The sequence below is a fragment of the Bubalus kerabau genome, chromosome 3 (assembly GCF_029407905.1).
Source record: "Bubalus kerabau isolate K-KA32 ecotype Philippines breed swamp buffalo chromosome 3, PCC_UOA_SB_1v2, whole genome shotgun sequence".
NCBI classification, from domain to species: Eukaryota; Metazoa; Chordata; class Mammalia; order Artiodactyla; family Bovidae; genus Bubalus; species Bubalus kerabau.
This window is the reverse complement of record NC_073626.1, coordinates 7,141,421-7,159,317: the sequence shown is the minus strand read 5'-3', so window position 1 is coordinate 7,159,317 and position 17,897 is coordinate 7,141,421. Positions and strand designations below refer to the sequence as shown.

The window sequence follows — 17,897 nt, the reverse complement described above, 5'->3', positions numbered from 1 at the left end:
CTTTTATTCAGTTCAAAGAAGTTAAAATGTGTTCTGCATGCTATTCCAAATGACCTATTACTCAGGAAATTTTTTTTTAACAAAGTTATATTTTAGCAATGAATTTTGGAGGTATAATTCATTTCAGTAAGCAGTGGGCTTTTATATAACAACATCATCTTTATGCCGTATTCATATACCAAGTTAAACTCTTTTAGAAAATGGTCATTCATAAAGAAAAGTTAAGAGTAGACTAGCAGAGAGGATATGGTGGTGGTAATGGTAAAGAGTCTACCTGCCGATGCAGAAGACGTAAGAGATGCAGGTTCAATCCCTGGGTCAGGAAGATCCCCTGGAGAAGAGCATGGCAACCCACTCCAGTATTCTTGCCTGGAAAATTTCATGGACAGAGGAACCTGGCGGGCTCCAGTCATGGGTCACAAAGAGTCGGACCCAACTGAAGCGACTTAGCGTTCTGCACAGCAAGCAGAGGATAGAAAGGTTATAACAAAAACAGCTACACAGAACGACCCAGGGAAGAGTGCAGGACCGGCTGAAGAGGCTAGGCTGGGCACAAGCAACATGCAGCCACGCTCTGCAGCCCTGGGCACCCTCTTCGCAGAGTCAGGCAGACAGGAGGCCGCTGCAGCAGCTCAGGAGTGGGTCTGAAGCCTGAGACAGACTTAAGGTCGTGGGGCAGATCACAGGCTGGCCTAGTGTCGATGTAGAGAGGAGAGGTTTAATGTGACGTTGACAGCAATGTGCAGAATGGTACGCGAGAGAGAGCTCCACGTCTGCTTAGGAAGTGGCTTAAGTTCCTGGACAGTAACAAGGATGGGGCAGAATATCCTGAAGAGCAGGAGCGGGGGAGAGTGGGAGGTGGCCCTGGAGAGCGGAAACGTCACCTCACCTCCCCGAACGGGGGCCACAGACCTCCCCATCACCTCCTGGGGTTTCCTTACCTTAAACAGTGGGTGCAACCCGTTCATTAAAAGCCTAATAACTTGTTGCAAATTAAAAGCTGCTTGTACATGACAAACGTTCACCTAAATAAGTTTCAGTTTCTCAGTATAAAGAGAAATTCAATGTGTTTTTATGATTCAGTTTATTATTACCACTTAAATTTATTATTTAGGATTTCTTCAAAATCAAATTATATTCACATTAAAGAAGAATTCTAAAAATAAAAAATAAAGGGTTCTACTCCAGGGCAAGTTAAAATAATAATCACTCTTAAAACACCTAAACGACACTCACCTAAAATATCCCTTGACCTTCAGTAACACATGACTTTCAGTCATGGGTAGGTGGGGGAGCAAAAGCTATCGATTTGTAGGTCATTTTTCTGTCTTGAGAGGCAGCACTCAGGAAACACTGGGATGACACCAGGAGGACAAGCAGATGTGAAAGTCACACCCTCACTGAGCACTTGGTGAATCAGTCAGTTTGGCTCTTGGAAGCAACCCACTGGGAGCCCATTATAACCCTGTGTGTGTCCCCAGCTGCTAAGTCACGTCTAACCCTTTGCAATCCCACGGACTGCAGCCCGCCAGGCTCCTCTGTCCATGGGACTCTCCAGGCAGGAGCACCGCAGTGGGTTGCCACTTCTTCCTGCAGGAGAACGAACCCACGTCTCCTGCATTGGCAGGCAGCTTCTCTACTCCTGAGCCATGTGGGAAGCCCTGTTATGACCCCATCTGAAGCCAGATCCTGTCTGACAGTGCAGCCGGGCTGTGGCAGGCACAGCCACCCTCCAGCCCTGGCAGGTACCTTGGCATCTGCACGCACCAGTCTGACCTTGAGACGGGGAGCTGTGCTCTTGTGTGACCAGTTACCACCACTCATCCTCTTACATTCGGCCTGTTCACCCAGCTGACCCCCCGAAGGCATCTGCATTTGTGACACCTGAGCACTGAAGAACAAAAGGAAAAATTCTTCTGCACGGTTTTGCCTAGACTGAGTTCACACATTTCAAGGGAAATGAACTTCACTTTCCTGTTGACTGTGACCCTAATGATAAATATCACAAGTTGCAAATTTCTCTGAAAGATTTAGGCACTGTCCCAAAGATGGTCCATGTACAGAGCTAGCCTTTATTTTTTAAGTCCAGTTTAATCCTATGAGCCTTGATAAACTCTGGAAATAGTCATGTTCAATTGCAAAATTCATCAAATCTACCTTCTCAGTGCTGTATGTTATTATGGTGATACTGAAGTGACCCAGATGAAATATTTGCCCTTCCGAGTTCATAGTCTTGTAAAGCAAATGGAGAAACATGTAAAATAATAGAAATATGGAAAACTGCTTACCAAGAAAACTTTTCCAAAGGAGACAGTGTCTGGGCTTAGCTTGAATGGGTGAGGAATTTTCCAACGAGACAGGGAGGGAACTTTGTCCCAGCAAATCCCAGAGGTTAAACACCTAGGATTTTACCAGGACTCACCATCCTTCCACAATGAGGAGGCACTTCTCCAGTGCCCCCCACGTGGCTGGCATTGTACCAGGGCTTTGGAATAAAGTAGTGAAGAGATCAAACAGGGTCTCTGCTCAAAAAGCTCAGGTTCTGGGTGGAAGATGGGAGGTTGAAGAGGGAGGGGACATATGTATGTATCTATGGCTTATTCATGTGGATGTATGGCAGAAACCAACACAATATTATAAAGCAATTATCCTTCAATTAAAAAAAGAAAAAAGGGCTCACAACCAGTGAGTACCTCCTAGAGGAAAACGGGGGTTACCGCAAAACCGCAAGAACATGCTGTTGATGCTGTTAAAGGTGTCCGGATTCGGTCTCCCCGTGTCCCGTGGGGAACCAAAGACGAATGCTGAGACCACTGTTTGCACCTGATTCAGCTCCCAACACCACTCTGCTACTCCTGGCTCGAGTAGAACGACCCAGACAGCTGAAACGCCATCACCACGTGTGAATAAGCACACCTTGGGAGTCTATTTGAAGTTTTCCCTTCTTTTGATAACAACTGCACTGTGTATTCGGGTGCAAGCTGAGAAGCAGAACCGCTAGGTGACCGCCACGTAAATCCCCCAGAACCTGACCTCACACAGCTGTGGGAATGAAGGAGGAGCCTCGGGAAGGTGGCTGTCATCAGGTGTGATGCGGGCGTTCAGAATGCACACCGCAGACATTCGGGAAGAGAATATGGACCTGGGGTGGGGAAGACCGAAAACGAGCCTGAGCTGCAGCCCATGCAGACAGACAGGTGCCTCTGATCTCGGTGGTGAAGGTGACCTGCGGAAGCCAAGGCCTGTGTCCCAGAGCCCTGCACACACCTGGCCCAGGAGGAGGAGCTGATAGACTGCTGGGGAAGCGGAGCAGCTGCAGGGCCAGCACGTGCCTCAGGGGGAGCCCGTGGACGGGCCATGAGGCAGGCATGCAAACCGACAAGCCCAGTCCTCTGCCCGCAAGCCTCCCCCTGGACCCCCCGCTGTGGCCACTCTCACCAGAAAGGTACAGGGGCACGAGTCGCCCTGCCCAAGTCAACAGGTCGCAAAGCCACCATGTCCTGTGGCAACAATCGAAAGTGCCCGTGCACGTAGAGAAAGATCCAGCAACCCCAGCTTAGCTTACCTGAATTCCCAGCAAGAGAGGTCTCAGTCAACAGTGGCCAGTCCTCTGGATCCGAGACGGTGTCTGCTTCTGCTTCTCTATTATCTGGTCAGTAGTAACAACCGTATCATAAACGGGAGAATCAAACCATTCAAGGACCAGAAACGTAAGCGCTCAGCCAAGGACAGCTGGGCCTCCACCTCAACAGATCCCAGTTCATGTGGAAACAAGTTTCTCCAGCTTTCCTTGACCCAAGGCAAAGCCGAGGTTTTTTGTTTTATTTTGTTTGTATCGTAATTAGCATACTCATTTTCTAAAAGCATCAGAATGCTGAACTGACACCTATTGTCCATATGTTCTAACCACTCTGACCCCCTTCCACTTTCCTGCCACACACACACACACACACACACCCCTTGCATTCCGTAGGCTCCTGGGAGAGGTCTCAACTACACTGGATTGGAGACCTGTATTAGTCAGGATTCTCCAGAGAAAGACAACCAATAGCACATAGATATAAATATCTTGACGTACAATTTATATGTGTATATAACATATAAACATATATATATAACATATACACATATAAATTGTATATAAAGAGAGAGAGGGAGATATCATTCAGCAGTTGGCGCCCAAAATTGTGAGAGCTGGCCAGTGGGAAATCTGCAGGGTTGGCCATCAGACTGGAAACTCAGGCAGGGTTTCTAGGCTGTAATCTTGAAACAGAATCGCTTCTTTCAGCAACCTCAGTCTTGACTCTTAAGATCTTCAACTGATTAGGCGAGGCCCACCCACTTTATGGCAGGTAATCTGCTTTACTCAAAGTCTACGGATTTAAATGTTAATCATATCTTAAAAAAAGAAGCTATTAAATAAGTGCTCTGATACTCTTATAGCTTACAATATACTAAAACATAGCTCATTAAAAAATTCAAGGAAAATGACAAATTGGGATTATAAAGACTGTTTTAGGCATATAAAACTATAACTAAGCTATATTATATAACAATTATATACTGTATAATCTGGCCTTCAGTGTACAGTCTTTAACTGCAGTTATCCAATCATGTACCTTATAGATGGGCTTAGCTTATGTAGGTTTCATTTTTCTAAAATAAATCCAGTCAGCTGTATATACAACTCCACGCACCAGACTTTATTAGAGCATTTAATAATTATCAAAAGATGAATATTTCTCCTCTGCTAAAGCTGGAAGTTTTGTTAAAGTTCCAGAGAAACCAGAATATCTGCCAAACAGAAGAATAACTATTTCAAAATACAACACTATTTTCATCTGAGCTCTTTTCATCCCAAAGTAAGCTCTCCCTTAAAGAGACATGCTAAGTAGTATATATATATATATACAGATGCTGAGGTTTCCCTTCTCCAAATAACTTGAAGCTGCTTCTCAAAAATCAATTTTACTTTCAAAAATTAAAAAAAAAAAGGGCAACATCACTCCAAGTTGCTAAACATCCTGAACTTCTTATTTTCTGACCAAATTTAAATACAAAAGGTAAACCTTTGTGACCAAATGGACAAACGACCAACATATTACAGTCTATCCTGACTTGGCAGGTCTCAGGAACTCCACTTGCCGTGAACGCGCACAGAGCACTAAGGCACAGCCTGTGTGGCCGGAGGCTGCTTTGTCTCCTCCCCGTGGCTCAGGCTGGTGGAAAGGGAACAGGAGAACAGCTGTTAGTGAAGCCTGAACCATCCCCCTCCTAGGCCCTAGAACTCAGGGAGCCAACGTGAATGTCACTCCCTGTCATCGGCTACCTCCCTAACTCAGATAATAACTTAGCTCCACTGGGAGCTAAGGTCACTACCCTGGAGGGAACTGCCCAGGGTCAAAATCACTCTCAAAAATCTCTTAAACATGTGCTGCTTTCAAGACTCACGTATCATCTCTCCACAGTCTAATGCATGATTTTTTTTTTTTTTCCTTTGGTGTTGGAGAAAAGACAGCTATTTCTTGGAGGGAGGGCCAGTTAAAGTGGCTGGTCTGGCCTTTAGGAAAATGCCCATTGTTAATAAGCAGACTGAGTCCAGTTGGAGGTTCACAAAACAAGAGGTGGGTAGGGACCATATTCTCCCATTCTAAAGCGAACACTAGGGCATGTGCTCATTGAGAAGAACAGACAGAACCACCTCTGAGATTTATTTCTCAATCTTCTCCTGCATTCAGCACATACAATTTAATTTGGGCATGACAGACATTGCTGGTTACCTACCCAACATCTATACTCCCCTTTCTCCTTATTAACAGAACCCCACTTTGTGGGAGGACAGTAACAAGCTCAGTTTAAATCTGCAGCCCCAGATTCCCTTGTAACTAACAAGCTTCATGTGATTCAGTTCCAGCCAATAATATGGAGACAAAAGTCTACTGATTCGGCTTCCATGAAAACTATTTCCCTAATTTTTTAAAAAGAAGAGAGTCTACTGGCACACATCTTTTACCAAATCCTTCACCATCTGCCTGCCCCTCCCTGCCTGGAGAGCAGATGTGCTTGAAGGTAGAGCTGCTGTTCTGTGACCATGAAACCCAAAACCAAAGGAAAGATAACAGAGCAGGAAGTGAAAACAACCTGCATCCCTAACTAGCACTCAAAGCTGCCATACCAGCCTTGGATGGGTTTCCCCGATGACTCAGCCAGAGAAGAATCTGCCTGCAAGGCAGGAGACACAGGAGATAGAGGTTTGATCCTTGGGTTGGAAAGATCCCCCGGAGAAGGAAACGGCAGCCCACTCCAGTATTCTTGCCCTGGAGAATCCCATGGACAGAGGAGCCTAGCGGGCCATGGGGGTCTCAAAGAGTCAGACATGACTGAGCTCAGCACCAGCCTTGGACAAAATCCCTCTGTGAGCTACTGCTCACAGGATTCAAACAAAACCTCTATTTGGTTCAGCTTCTGGAGTCTGATTTCTCTTATACATGACTGATCATAACACATACATTTAATTCGCATTAGATCCAATTCCCCACTAGGGCTGGAATTCTAATATACTTAGCCCAGATTAGGCTTTTATCCATATCCTCTTTTAGTACTATTTTGACTTGGAGATTTTGTTATTTTTGTTTTCCCCAAATAAAACTGTAATGTTTCCCTGATACTGAAAGTCATTCAAGATACAGTTACAAGGGTATTCACTAAGATTTGTTTGTGATAATTTAAAATAATCTGAATGCTCATCAACAGTAAATCAAATGTGAAAGTATAATAGACCCATAAACTAGAACAGCTACAGTTATTTTAAAAATTAGCAGATCCTTATTACTGACTTGGAAAGAAATCCTACTTCTGTTACTGAGAGAACAAAGGAAGAAAAATGCACATAAAATTTAGTATGTCATTTATGTTACTTAAAATATACGTACTGAAACTTATCAAGATGTTTGTATATATTCTTATGTAAACACAGAAACATAGCTGAGCACCGAGAAACTGATGCTTTTAAACTGTGGTGTTGGAGAAGACTCTTGAGAGTCCCTTGGACTGCAAGGAGATCCAACCAGTCCATCCTAAAGGAAATCAGTCCTGAATATTCATTGGAAGGACTGATGCTGAAGCTGAAACTCCAATACTTTGGCCACCTGATGCGAAGAACTGACTCACTGGAAAAGACCCTGATGCTGGGAAAGACTGAAGGCGGGAGGAGAAGGGGATGATAGAGAATGAGATGGTTGGATGGCATCACCAACTCGACGGACGTGAGTTTGAGCAAGCTCCAGGAGTTGGTGATGGACAGGGAAGCCTGGCATGCTGCAGTCCATGGGGTCACAAAGAGTTGGACACGACTGAGCGACTGAACTGAAACAGAAAAAAAATCAAGAAGAATATATACTAAATAGTAAAGAGATAGTTCTCTCTGGATCATATAAAAGAGGGAAGGTTAGGGAGAGAGGAAAATTCACTTACTTGATAAATGTTATGTTGTTTGAGTTTATTACACAAGAGTCATTTATGAAAGTGAAAGTGTTAGTAGCTCAGTTGTGTCCAACTCTTTGCAACCCTATGGACTGTAGCCCGTCAGACTGCGGCATGGAATTCTCCAGGCAAAAGTACTGGAGTGGATTGCCATTCCCTGCTCCAGGGGATCTTCCTGACCCAGGGATCAAACCCAGGTCTCCTGCACTGCAGGGTGGACTCCTTACCATCTTAGCCACCAGGGAAGCCCAAAGTCATTTATATCTTGCACTACATCTAAAAAAATACAGAACAGCCTAAGTTAGAAAAGTCAAGTCAACTAAAATGTCACCACACAGAAATAACCATGGTTGACATTTTGATGAGAATCTCCTAGAATCCAGACCTCTCACTACATATGCATGCGCACACATCTTCTCACCCTCTGCAACACCACCCCCTCCTCGCACCATCCTCTCACCCTCTTCTGCTGGCTTCCTCTCCCTTACCAAACTTCAGCTCCCTGGAGCATCCCAAGGATTCTGTCCTGGAACAACTTCTCTCTGTAACTGGTCCCTAAGTCAACTCATCCGGCCTCGTTGTCAGACCCTCCACCATGAGTTTCAGTCTTGACTATCCGGTTACCCACTTGACAGCTCCATTCAGATGCTGAAACCACAAATCTAATGTACACTCACATCCAGCCTTTAAGATCCAGCCACACCCCTTTCCTTCTCTCTCCACCAATAAAAGCAGAACTTTCCCAGTCTACACACACACACACACACACACAGACACACACACACCACTACCAGCAGTTCCCAAAGTGTGAGCCTTTGGGATGTCTAAGGTTTCAAAGATTCTGTGAGGTCAAAACTATTCTGGTAATACTGTGATGAAAACTAGCACAAAATTTGCTTCCTTCATTCCTACTCTCTCTACAAACATACAGTGGAGTTTTTCAGAGGCTACCTGATGTGTGGTGTCACGATGGATGGAATTCAGAAGCAGATATAGAGGCCCTTATTAAGGCAGACTGTGTGGATCACAACAAATTGTGGAAAATTCTTAAAGAGATGAGAAAACCAGACCACCTGACTTGCCTCCTGAGAAACCTGTACAGAGATCAAGAAGCAACAGTTAGAACTGGACATGGAACAACAGACTGGTTCCAAATAGGAAAAGGAGTATGTCAAGGCTGTATATTGTCACCCTGCTTATTTAACTTCTATGCAGAGTACATCATGAGAAATGCTGGGCTGAGGAAGCACAAGCTGGAATCAAGACTGCCGGGAGAAATATCAATAACCTCAGATATGCAGATAACACCACCCTTATGGCAGAAAGTGAAGAAGAACTAAAGAGCCTCTTGATGAAAGCAAAAGAGGAGAGTGAAAAAGCTGGCTTAAAGCTCAACATTCAGAAAACTAAGATCATGGCATCTGGTCCCATCACCTCATGGCAAATAGATGGGGAAACAATGGAAATAGTGACATTATTTTCTTGGGTTCCAAAATCACTGCAGATGGTGACTGCAGTTATGAAATTAAAAGATGCTTGCTCCTTGGAAGAAAAGCTATGACCAACCTAGACAGCATATTAAAAAGCAGAGACATTACTTTGCCAACAAAGGTCCATCTAGTCAAAGCTATGGTTTTTCCAGTAGTCATGTATGGATGTGAAAGTTGGACTATAAAGAAAGCTGAGCACTGAAGAATTGATGCTTTTGAACTGTGGTGTCAGAGAAGACTCTTGAGAGTCCCTTGGACTGCAAGGAGATCCAACCAGTCCATCCTAAAGGAGATCAGTCCCGGGTGTTCATTGGACGGACTGATACTGAAGCCCAAGCTCCAATACTTTGGCCACCTGATGCGAAGAACTGACTCACTGGAAAAGGCCCCGATGCTGGGAAAGACTGAACGCAGGAGAAGGGACAACAGAGGATGAGATGGTTGGATGGCATCACCGAGTTGATGGACATGAGTTTGAGTAAACTCTGAGGGTTGGTGATGCACAGGGAAGCCTGGTGTGCTGCAGTCTATGGGGTCGCAAAGAGTCGGATATGACTGAGCGACTGAACTGATTAAGCCAGACATTAGAGATCTGCAAAAGCACAAAACAACACTAATCTTCTCATAGTTCTTGTTTTGAAAAGTCTGGTTATTTTTCATAAAAATCTGTTATTTATATCAATAGGTAAACATTTATTACTGTTCTTTTAATTTTTTAAATCTACTTTTTAATTGAAGGAAAATTGCTTTACCATATTGTGCTGGTTTCTGCCATACATCAACAATTACTGTTCTTTTTAAAGGAACACATTTCAAAAACTGTCTCAGAATATTTCCTACATGACAATAAATATACTATTTTAAAATTTTAAAAAAAACTGAGTCTCAATTTTTAATGTGGAACATATTCACAGACAGAATTGACAAAGCCAAAGCTTTCTGGGGATCCTCAATAAATTTTAAAAGTGTTAAGAGGTCTTAATTCCAACCAGCTTGAGAACCATTCTTAACAACCATGGGCATTTAGTGAAGAGATCTGAAATGGCTATCCACTATCATCATGCGTAATGAACGCTGCACAGAGTGGGATGTGTGTTTGGAAAAACTTTGGAAATCTAGAGGCTACACTGTCAATGTTATTTCTTGTATTAACTGAGAAAACAGTAGGATGGCTAATTCAAACATTGACAGTTTTTGTTCTGGTTTGAAATACCTGATATGATCAGAATAATATCCTTTTTGAAACCACATGACAGATTTCTGTGACAAAAGCTGATTCTTATGTGATAGAGAAGGCTTTAGCTAGTGTAAATGTACATAGGGATCCCTTTTGATTCAAGAAAGAAAAAAACACTAGAATTCCTCCCAGGGCACTAGCACCAGAGTAAAGGACTTCACTATCCATTTGCCCACTTCCTCCCCTCTAGAAAGAGGAAACGATTCCAAATGGACAGAAGCAGCAGCCTCAGAATGGACATGGGCTAACCACAGTGAGAGGAACACCCAGCAAGATAAACCCACATGTTGTTTTAAAATGTATACATACATGTTTAAAACTGGACTCTCCTGGTGGTCCAGTGGTTAAGAATCCGCCTGCCAATGCAGGGGACGCAGGTTCGATCCCTGGTCCGGGAAGATCCCACACCCCTCGGGGGCACCTGAGTCCCTGCACTGCAACTCCTGAGCCTACACTCGACAACTACGGAAGCCCGCACGCCTAGAGCCCTGCTCTGCAACGAGAAAGCCGCTGCCGTGAGAAGCCTGCACCCCGCAACGAAGAGCAGCCTTCCCTCACCGCAACTAGAGAGACTTTGATGCAGCAACGAAGACCCAGCACAGCCAAAAATAAACCACGTAAATAAAATTGAAAAATAAAAAAAAAAATGTCTACATACACTACGTATATAAGGTGTGCAGAATGTATTCTATTAAGTACACAGTTCAGTTTAACTGAAAATCAACTGTTCACTCAGGAACCTCGATATTTTTCTCAAAATCTGTTTTAATTTTTTAAAATCTTGCTTAAAAAAAAACAATGTGTATCAAAAAAAAAATGAAGTTTTCATGATCCTTTTTATGCTTTTCAAAATGTATATGTCTTGATGGGTATTGTAAGCCATACTCTATGCCCAGGGAGTCCCACAGAAGCGGCTGGTTAGAAAAGATGCAGCTAATTAGCTACCTAAGTAAGGTTTTACCAACATCAACCACTCATGCTTTAGCTAAATACCTCCTACTTCAACGAAGATACTTCTAGGAAAGATACTTGTTAAAAACAAAAACAAAAACAAAATACCTCTGCAGCTGCAGTTCACAGAATGATTTCAGGTCAGCTGACTGCTTCCCCAAAAATTCCTAAAATTGAACAAGATTTGGGTTGGTTGAAGTGGTTGACAGTTTTTCTACACCAGAACAAATCCTCTTAAGTCACAGAGAATGTTCCAAACAAAAAGAACTTACGAGAACATCGTCCTCGAGGCGTTGAAGAACCTCGAAATCCTTGTCAAGATTGCTCAGCTCTTGAAGAACAAAACTGTGGAACTGTTCCAGTTTATTCAGTCTGAGAAAAAACAAGAGCAACAAATTTCACCAGACCGCTGGATGTGACAAAGACATCTCTAATCTTATTGCAAAGATAGTCCATATGTTTCTCTAGATGTTTCTTGTCTTAAGAATATACATCTCCTTTCTCTTCTTTCCCCTTGGAAATGTTCTTTTGAGGAATCACAATTCCATAAACTTGCGTTGAAACCCAACACTTACCTGCGATGATATATCTGGTTTAAAAGTTCTATCAGGCAATCTGGTACTTCCTTTGCATTTTTTGAATAAAGTGGGCTCCTTCTGTACCTAAGCTAAACCATAACAACAACAAAATGAGCACATCCGGGTTAAACAGAACTACATAAATTGGATGTAGTCTTCATATTAAAAAGATGTTGCCCGCACGTAATATTCACAGCAAACATCACTAAAGCACTGTGCATTTCATATATTACCTCAGGTTTGATATCAATAAAGGACAATAAGCTAAAATAGGAAAACTTGTATTCATGCCACTGATACACATATTGAGTATCACAAACAAATTTCCATTATAAACCAGCTTACATTAGTATTGCAAAAAATAAGACTGGAGATCTTTCAAGTTAGTTCAATGAATATACATTAGGGTGAGATCATAAGTACTTTTCTCAAATGTGCTAACAAATAATTCCTTAGGGATTTATAAACAGTAGGGAAATGGACGGGACACAAATGGTTTCAAAGTCCTCTTGCAGACAAGGTTCTGTGACAGCCTGCACGTGTGGCATCTCGAAGATTTGCCCTAGTCAGCTGACCACCCACACCCAGTCCACCTGCGTCTCCGTCCCGGATGCCTCTCTCATCCACGCGGTCCCCTGGCCCTCCCTTCCTTGTCTATGGCTGTGACCAAATCAATGCTTTCCGCTTGTCCAGTTTTCTGAGACTGCAATCAACAAAAACCAAAGCCTTTCCATACAGGTCCATCTGATTCCACGAGAGCAAATGGACATGGAATAGCTGACCTGGTTTAAGCTGGGGTTTTGTTTTTGGGTTTTTGGCGGAGAGCCACACTGTGCAGCATGTGGGATATTAGTTCCCCAACCAGGGATCGAACCCACACACCCTGCAGCAGAAGCTCGGATTCTTACCCACTGGACCACCAGGGAAGTCCCCAGAACAGCTGTCTTATAAATACAAACCACAGCTCACAAAGACACTAAAGTCAGCAACCACAGCTAGAACAATGGACCTCCCCAGAGACTCAGGCACACCTTCACACAGGAAGGACCACAGTGGTGCTAATGAATGTGAACCTGTTACTTCAAATGCATAACGAGCTAGCTTTTCATTTTTACTGGGCCATTACCTCATAGTTTCTTTTCAGTTCTCTAGTGAAGTTTTCAAAAGCAGAGATCATCACAGAACCTTTTAAGTGCTCTGGCGGAACGTTTAAGGATGAAGTTGAAATGCCTTCTGCACAAGAAGAATAGAACATTAAGTAAAACTAACAAAGGGCTCAAAGTAGGTGTGCTCAGCCTGCCTGCTGCCCAGAGCATGGAAAGTCCTTTAGAAACTCAGGCATGAGCCAGAGAAGACCCGCTGGCTTCTGTGGGTCACAGACTTCGTGACCCACAGAAGTCCACGGCTGCAGCAAGACTGACTCCAACCGTGACTGACCAGACCAGCTTGAGCCAAGAGTCCTCAGACGATGCTTCACGCAGCTTCCCACCAAAACTTACTGTCTGGCAAGGGCTCATTTCAACAAACTTTCCCAATACTTTAAATCAGAGCAACTGATCAGATCAGTGTCTGACTCTTTGCGACCCCATGAATCACAGCACGCCAGGCCTCCCTGTCCATCACCAACTCCCAGAGTTCACTCAAACTCACGTCCATCGAGTCAGTGATGCCATCCAGCCATCTCATCCTCTGTCGTCCCCTTCTCCTCCTGCCCCCAATCCCTCCCAGCATCAGAGTCTTTTCCAATGAGTCAACTTTTCGCATGAGGTGGCCAAAGTACTGGAGTTTCAGCTTTAGCATCATTCCCTCCAAAGAAATCCCAGGGCTGATCTCCTTCAGAAGGGACTGGTTGGATCTCCTTGCAGTCCAAGGGACTCTCAAGAGTCTTCTCCAACACCACAGTTCAAAACCATCAATTCTTCAGCGCTCAGCCTTCTTCACAGTCCAACTCTCACATCCATTCATGATCACAAGAAAAACCATAGCCTTGACTAGACAAACCTTTGTTGGCAACGTAATGTCTCTGCTTTTGAATATGCCATCTAGCTTGGTCATAACTTTCCTTCCAAGGAGTAAGCATCTTTTAATTTCATGGCTGCAGTCACCATCTGCAGTAATTTTGGAGCCCAAAAATAAAGTCTGACACTGTTTCCACTGTTTCCCCATCTATTTCCCATGAAGTGGTGGGACCGGATGCCATGATCTTCATTTTCTGAATGTTGAGCCTTAAGCCAACTTTTTCACTCTCCACTTTCACTTTCATCAAGAGGCTTTTGAGTTCCTCTTCACTTTCTGCCATAAGGGTGGTGTCATCTGCATATCTTAGGTTATTGATATTTCTCCTGGCAATCTTGATTCCAGCTTGTGTTTCTTCCAGCCCAGCGTTTCTCATGATGTACTCTGCATATAAGTTAAATAAACAGGGGGACAATATATAGCCTTAACGTACTCTTTTTCCTATTTGGAACCAGTCTGTTGTTCCATGTCCAGTTCTAACTGTTGCTTCCTGACCTACATACAAATTTCTCAAGAGGCAGGTCAGGTGGTCTGGTATTCCCATCTCTTTCAGAATTTTCCACAGTTTATTGTGATCCACACAGTCAAAGGCTTTGGCATAGTCAAGAAAGCAGAAATAGATGTTTTTCTGGAACTCTCTTGCTTTTTCGATGATCCAGCAGATGTTGGCAATTTGATCTCTGGTTCCTCTGCCTTTTCTAAAACCAGAGCAACTGATTGCACCTTAAATCAGAGTATGTCTAAGAAGCAGGCTGAGGTGTTGTTAGAGGTCTCTAGGATAACGTGATGGGTAAGACATTCTAGGGACTGGCGTTTAACAGCTTCTGGGTGCCAAGAGGCTTTAAAAGGGCTCACGAAGGGTCTGGCACTGTGTGGACCAACTCATTTAATTCTCAGAAAATCCAAGTGAAGCAGGTACTGTTCACGTCCACTTTTCACACAGATCACACAACTGGTGCGAGCTCACACCGACAGCTCCAGGATCGGAATGCAGGGCTGCCCGGCTCTCACCACCCACTTCGAGTACCTGGGGGCCTCCAAATTTGCCTTCTTAGAGCCTTTGGTCTCAAAGGATAGGCGTGCTGCTCATCCAGAAGGCCAACCCCACGTACGCAGACATTTCAGATCATTCTCCTTCATCTGTGGAGTGGATATTTCTAACACAAACATTTGGCTATACTAAAGCAGATACCTATAAGTTTAAGAACATTTGGGGCCTGGAAGTTGCCACCAAGACTTAAGAGGCAGAAATCAAAATGCCAGGAGGAGATAGTATTTGCTCTTATCTACAGTCTGTGCAACGATTTACTTATGTCTGAAGACAAAGCACTTCGTTTTTTGGCTCCTGCAGCCACTATGATCTTAAAACTCTAGCTGCCTTGTAGTTCACAGTGGGGCTCTCAGTGCTCACACATCTGAAACATCTGGGTGCCCGGCGTTACCTGCCAACTCAGCTTCTTCTGCCACCGAGGAAAGGGCCCCTGGTTCACCACCATCTTCCAGCCATGGCTGTTTCCACTTAGCGCCGTGACGGTCTGCTCTGTCTGAAGGCAAGCGGAACACACTGATAATCACACACACACGTCTCCTTGTTCCCAGATTTATCTTGCTCTCTTTTCGCCAGTGAATATCTAGCCATGATAAGCAGCAAGTGAAACGTGTTCCTGCCTTGTTACAAATTGCTTATCATTTGGCACGTTGACTAAGGGCACGTCTCAAAGAACGAGGTGTGCTGATGCCTGAAGAGGACCCGAGCATCCTTTGATGAGCTCAGTGACATGCAGGAGCACTCTCCTTTCCAGGATACGGGCTGGCTCAAATGGAAAGCAGTAATGGTTGGCATCAACCAGGGCTCCCGGCTAAAGGGGCAAGGTAGCAAGGTTTCCAGGCCGCCTGGCCCTTGGAAGCTGATCGGATCAGCTCAAGGAGGGCGCCACCTGCTGGTGATGTGGAGCCTCAGCACCGGACTGAGGGCCGTCTCACCAACGAGGGCCTCACTAGTGTGAGTGATCACATTCTCCCTTGGAACCTGAAAGAGCTCACATCCAGCTTCTCTCGTTTTTTTTTTTTTTTTTCAAAAAGTGAAAAGCATAAGCAATACTCTCAACCTGGAGAGGTGCAACTATCTCTTTTCACTGCTCTAAGATTCACGTGTGTTCCTTTGTTTGAAAAGTATCAGTTCAGTTCAGTCGCTCAGTCGGGTCTGACTCTTTGCGACCCCATGAATTACAGCACGCCAGGCCTCCCTGTCCATCATCAACTCCCATAGCTTGCTCAAACTCATGTCCATCGAGTCGGATGGGTATTTGCTAGGGAGTCTGGAAAAGACTCTGATGCTGGGAGGGATTGGGGGCAGGAGGAGAAGGGGACGACAGAGGATGAGATGGCTGGATGGCATCACTGACTCGATGGACGTGATTTTGAGTGAACTCTGGGAGTTGGTGATGGACAGGGAGGCCTGGCGTGCTGTGATTCATGGGGTTGCAAAGAGTCGGACCCGACTGAGCGACTGAACTGAACTGAACTGCCCTGTTTCAAGGCTAAATGATTTTTTAAAATCCAGGGAAGAATCCAGACACAGCCCAGTCCTCTTCCAGCCTCAAAACAAACAGCACTCAGGCTTAAATCTCACATGGTGCCTACACCCCGGTCAAGACCCAAAGAAACCACTTAGAAAGAATTCTAGCTAGCCCCAGTTAGGCACCCATGAACAACTACTATGTTTCTTTACATTTCTCTCCTTTCTGCCTCTTTTGCTTCTTCTGGGTCCCCCGCCCCCTCCTGACAACATTTGTAGCAATAGCTGAAAGCATGGCCTTGAATGTTCATGCCCCACCCGTGAAAAACAAAGCATCTACCGGCACAGACGATATAATAGTTACCTCCAATGGAGAGAGGAATCCAGGAACCCTGTGTAAATACCGTGATGGTTCCCTGAACAAGCTGCTTGGAATTTGTGAACCTACTATATGGGGATCATCCCAGAGGGCCCACTTCAGCGACATGGAAATAATCTGGCACAGAAAACCCTTTGGAAGGGGCAATCTTGTAAATTACTTTACCTGAAATAGAGGAGCGGCTCTCCAGAGAGAACAAGCTCCTCTAGGGAAATCAGCGCACTCGTTAAAGCATGCAGGTCCTAAGTGATGCAGCTGACTCAGCTTTGTTTCCATGGCAACTGCATGCCTCTTTGAACCAGGACCTTTGGACATTCTCATAAAGGGGCTAAAACTATGTACACGCAGCACTTAAAAAACGAACACAGTCAGTAAACACACCGTGGCCGAAACTAAGGTGATCTCGAATGAATGCTGGTTCTCTTGGTGGCTGCTAAAGGAGTGTCCACTTGCTTTTGGACACAGCTGTCTTCATCGCTGTGAAAGGTGAGGGCTTTTGCAATCTGAGGAGCTTCTGAACTTATTTTAGGCACAGGTTGTATGTAGTGAATAATCTGGTGTCCATATTGCATTTACTCACTCATATTTCCGATGAAAAAGTTTTTAGTGCATGAAGAGCCAAGTTCTCCGAAGTTGAGGCATTAAAAAAAATCTTACTCTGAAGTGACACCATGTGGCTATAAATGATAAAGGTCAAGAGCCTTCACTAGGACAAGAAAAGTCTTTTTTTTTTTTATCAAAATACCCTTCCTATGGAGGTACTTTCCTAATGCCAGTTCCTCTGTTTATTCTACCAATGTGTACTATGCTAAGAATCTGAAAGTTAAAGACAATCTTTATTGTTGAATTTATCAGCCTGATGGAGACCACTGAAAAATATTTTGTCTGGATTAATGCATTTCGACTGCCAATGCAGGAGACTCAAGAGCTGCGGGTTTGATTCCTGGGTTGGGAAGATCCCCTGGAAGAGGGCATGACAACCCACTGCAGTGTTCCTGCCTGGAGAATCCCATGGACAGAGGAACCTGGTGGGCTACAGTCCATGGGGTCGCAAAGAGTCAGACATGACTGAGAGCATGCACACAAACCAATTAATAATAAATACTGATTTCTGAGTATGTATAGATAATTATTCAAACACAGAATTCTGCAGAGGCTCACCACTACATGACAGCATTTTCTAAGTTTCTTATTCATTTTCTAACTTTCTTATTCTTCTTTCTAAGTTCTGTTGTTGCTGTTTAGT

At 44.2% G+C, this 17,897-nt stretch overlaps 1 protein-coding gene across 5 annotated transcripts in view; it reads right to left on the bottom strand.

The window, feature by feature from the left end:
* Positions 1-4,682: 4,682 nt before the first annotated feature.
* SYCP2L (synaptonemal complex protein 2 like) overlaps positions 4,683-17,897 on the bottom strand; it is a 58,560-nt gene continuing 45,345 nt past the window's right edge. For 4 of the 5 annotated variants that reach the window (XM_055570560.1, XM_055570558.1, XM_055570562.1 and 1 more), the window contains 6 exons: positions 15,197-15,298; positions 12,865-12,971; positions 11,736-11,827; positions 11,433-11,532; positions 11,269-11,327; positions 4,683-5,219 (listed from right to left, as the gene is read on the bottom strand). In XM_055570560.1, coding sequence (XP_055426535.1) covers positions 5,165-5,219; positions 11,269-11,327; positions 11,433-11,532; positions 11,736-11,827; positions 12,865-12,971; positions 15,197-15,298 — 515 coding nt within the window. In that variant the 3' untranslated portion in view covers positions 4,683-5,164. The remainder of the gene's footprint in view (positions 5,220-11,268; positions 11,328-11,432; positions 11,533-11,735; positions 11,828-12,864; positions 12,972-15,196; positions 15,299-17,897) is intronic. The other variant, XM_055570561.1, reaches the window with a different exon arrangement.